General features: G+C 43.0%; 1 protein-coding gene across 1 annotated transcript in view; it reads left to right on the top strand.

The window, feature by feature from the left end:
* The window catches only part of LOC107294286 (ribonuclease inhibitor), a 28,036-nt gene that overhangs the window by 19,935 nt on the left and 4,249 nt on the right, over nucleotides 1-3,852 (top strand). Inside the window, exon 9 of the mRNA XM_015823511.1 lies at nucleotides 414-584. Coding sequence (XP_015678997.1) covers nucleotides 414-584 — 171 coding nt within the window. The remainder of the gene's footprint in view (nucleotides 1-413; nucleotides 585-3,852) is intronic.

The following is a 3,852-nucleotide window of genomic DNA, read 5'->3' as shown; positions in this document are numbered from 1 at the left end:
CTTTTTGAGCATCTAAGAAAATTAGTGCCATTTATTTTCCTGAGTGCATTTCAGTGGTGGGATTCAGCCAGTTCGCACCAGTTCGGCAAAACCGGTAGCTAATTTTTTGTTGCCCAGGGCCAGAATGGACTTCAAGAAGCAGCCATCCACACAGAGGATTGTTCACATATTTGAATCCCAACACTCGTGCATTTCATAGTATTCCAATGTATCTATAAAAATAAAATAAATAAATAAATAAAAATTAAAGTAATATTTGCTTCTGTCCATGTGTTTGGTAATTTAGCCTCTAGTAATACCTCATTGCAAATTTCTTTCATTGGTGAGTTTAATGTATCTTGTAAACATTTATAGAACTCTGCGGGTAGCCAATCCGGTCCCGTATTTGTAATTATTCTGACCTCTCTCGGTAGGATTAGTGGAGAGCATTTGAAGGAATCCTTGGGGAGACAGATTGCAGGAATTGTCAAGATAAACCAGAAACTACGTGAATTGCATTTGCATGGTGACTGCATTAGTGACTATGAGGTGAAGCTGATCTGGGAAGAACTGAAACACTCAGGGCATAAGTTAAAGGAGCTATGGTAAACCATCAGTTTATTCATTTCTGCTTGGTTTCTATATTGTCATCTGATTCCTTAGGTCAGTGATGGCAAACCTTTTAGAGACCGAGTGCCCAAACTGCAACCCAAAACCCACTTATGTATCGCCGGGTGCCAGGTGGGTGTGGCCCACTGGGTGGGCATGGCTGGTGGGCATGGCAGATTGGGTGGAAGTGGCCAAGGTGGGCGTGATCACCTCAATGTTGTTCATGGGGAGGGACGCCTGTGGGGGCCGGGCAGGGCTGGGGGAGATCCAGGGGGTCTCTGCCAGGTGGGGCGATGGGCAGGAGGCTTGCCCTGTGGGGTGAGGCGAGGCAGGGCGGGGGTGCCATTGTCACAGGACAAGGTGTGGCAGGGGCGGCTGCTGCCTTGACACCATCGACCTCTGCACACAGAGGCCAGCAAGCACATGGGTGCTGGGATGCATCTGGCCATGTGGGACCTCAGCGAGTTAGTGGGCGGCTGGTTGAAGAGGGACGGTTGCCATCTCCAGGGCATGGCCTGTGTGCCCACAGAGAGGGCTCTGAGTGCCACCTCTGGCACGGGTGCCATAGGTTCGCCACCACTGCCTTAGGTCTTGTTTATTATAGAGACATTTTAATTTAAATCAAATTAAATGAAATATTTTACTTTTGATATTTTGAACTTATATTTTCCTCATTAATGAGAATTTATTCACTTATTCCATGTAAGTTTTTTATTTGGTTGTTTTTTCTTGCCTTATTGAGAAAGGCATTGATATCTTTAATCTATTTCTTGTAGAAACATAAGACATAATAATTGAACTGCTGTGATAATAAGTAAAACCTTCAGACTCAGCAGCAAAATTATCACATTAATCGCATCTTTTCTCTCTTTGACTCGCTGAAAAATGTGCTGGCATGATATTTGATGGCCTGATTGCCATGTTTTGGTTTTGCTTATTTTTGCTTTTTACTGTTGTTATGAGCTTCCCAGAGTTATGCTACATAAGATGGCTAGTCATATAAGTCTTATAAATAAACAAACCTTTACTGAGTAACGAACTTGGCAGGTGCTGCTCTTCATAAAACATTCTTGTGGGGGACTTTAGGGGCAGTGACTGGTGGATTGCCATGATTTCATTTCTGCTCCCATTCAGCATTGCTTTCTGGTAAGAAAAACATCCATCAATCACTCTTCTGAATGCACTGAAAGTGAGTGATGACTCTGGGTCCATTGATGCACCTGGGGAAGCTCCCTCTGACTTCATCCAGTACCTTCTTCACCACACTGACCTGCTAGCAGGACTGTTTGGGGAGGGTGTGTTGTTCTTAGAGAAAACTGAGATGCTTCTTTTCACTGCACTTTGGTCCTGGTGAGAAAAATACAAAAGAGGGAAGTGATTGATGAAAGCATTTGAAATTTTGTACAAAAAAGATTTGTTGCCATGCTGTGTGCAGTGTGTGATATAAACAACTCAAGTTGTATCCATTCCTGTCTTGTATGGGATCCTTCTCAGGAAGGATGGCTACTTTGGCCTTTAGGAAAAGTATAGCTCCCCCCTCTCTCTCTTTGGGAAAAGCTCTTGTCTTTTCATAATCTTAGAATGAGATAATGTACTGAGCCTAGGAAAAGAAGCCAAGGAATAATTTTGCAAAGCAAGTCTGAAGTAAGAGACCGAAACAAACTTACCATGTGTATTAACTCTTGGATTTTTTTCCATGGGATATTCACTTGAGATGCTGTGATTTGGACAACTCCCTTAATGATCGCTTTTCATGTGCCTATGTAACATTAAAAAAAACTCCTATGTTCACGTTTTCTTCATTCTTTTTTTAAAATAATAAAGTTATTTTAGTCTGCATACATCTAATGAGATCGATCCATCACTCAAGGGGGAATATATATCAATTTATAATCACATGACTTATCTATAAAATCAGGAGATGGTGCTATAGAATAAATTTCAATTCTGTCATATTCTTATCCAAACTGCTATGTAGAGCAAGGAGACTGCTGGAGAGGAGATTTCAGTCCTCCAACCTTGTATCCTATTGGCTCAGTTCTTCTATTACAGTGTTCAGAATTTGCAAAGACTCTGAACTTGATCTTTTGAATCTTCAGTTATTGAGCTTCATTGGGTTTGTTGAGATGAGTTTTCTTACAGAACAAAGAAAAGTTCTGGTTAAGTTACTTTTCACACCTCTTCTTTTCAAGGTAGATATGGACATAGGTAGCATATTGTATGAATACAACATTATCCTGCTGTTTTAAAAATGGCTGCCTTAAAGATAACAGAGACATGTTGGGCTGATGATTGCATGAGATCCAAACCATTTCTGTCTAATAGTTTACAAAGTATTGGAATGTAGAACAGAAAGGGGGGGGAATGCCATCCCTGCCACCCTTCACCATCCATTCCATATGCTAATACCCCCCCACACACACACACCATCCAGTGAACCCATCAACAATGCTATGATGGAAACACAATGTGGCAAAAGGCCACAACACTTAAGCCTTTTAGCCTAGGCTGAAAATATTTACCGATTTCTTAATCATAAGAAAACTAGCCCACTCCAGACATTAAAATCCCTTAGACACAGAGAACAGATTCCTTCGTTAACATCAAAGCCTTCAGTCAACACCTAGGCAATTATCACCCCCCCACAGGGGAAACAACATTTCTTCCCACCAGACTTCTTGGAAACATACATTCCAGCTCATGCATCTGTAAGCTCAACCTCACTATAAACATCACTGCCCCAAAACCTTTTCACTCCTGGCCACCTTTGAGAACTGTATGATACTGTATGAAACGTTGAACAAACCATCCTCCACTTGAAGCAGTTGTCTAGTGTTGTCTAGTGCAGGGGTTTTCAACCAATGGTACGGGTACCACCTGTGGTACATTGGCACCTGGCAGGTGGTACGCGACCATCCTAGAAAAGTGGTAGTGGGGGAGGGGAATGAGCTGAACCTGTGGCAGCACCGCACAAGCCTGAGCGAGAGATGGCTGGAGCTGCAGGGCTGTCAGGGCTCAGTGGAAGTGCCAATCAGCTGGAATGTTGCAGCATCTCCAGGGTCTTGTGATTTACATTCAGATGCTTGGCAACTGATTCATATTTATGACGGTCACAGTGACCCAGGGTCATGTGAAGTGACCAAAACCTGCTGCAACCACCCAGCAGACAGGGGGAATAAAAACCAAACACCCCCACCCCACCCCCACTGCCAATCCTCAACAGAAATGCTCACAACAATGGAAACCTCAGACAGGAGGAAGAGC

Source organism: Protobothrops mucrosquamatus, unplaced genomic scaffold (assembly GCF_001527695.2).
Source record: "Protobothrops mucrosquamatus isolate PMUCROS unplaced genomic scaffold, P.Mucros_1.0 scaffold_178, whole genome shotgun sequence".
Classification (NCBI taxonomy): Eukaryota; Metazoa; Chordata; class Lepidosauria; order Squamata; family Viperidae; genus Protobothrops; species Protobothrops mucrosquamatus.
This window is presented reverse-complemented; position numbering and strand designations above follow the sequence as displayed.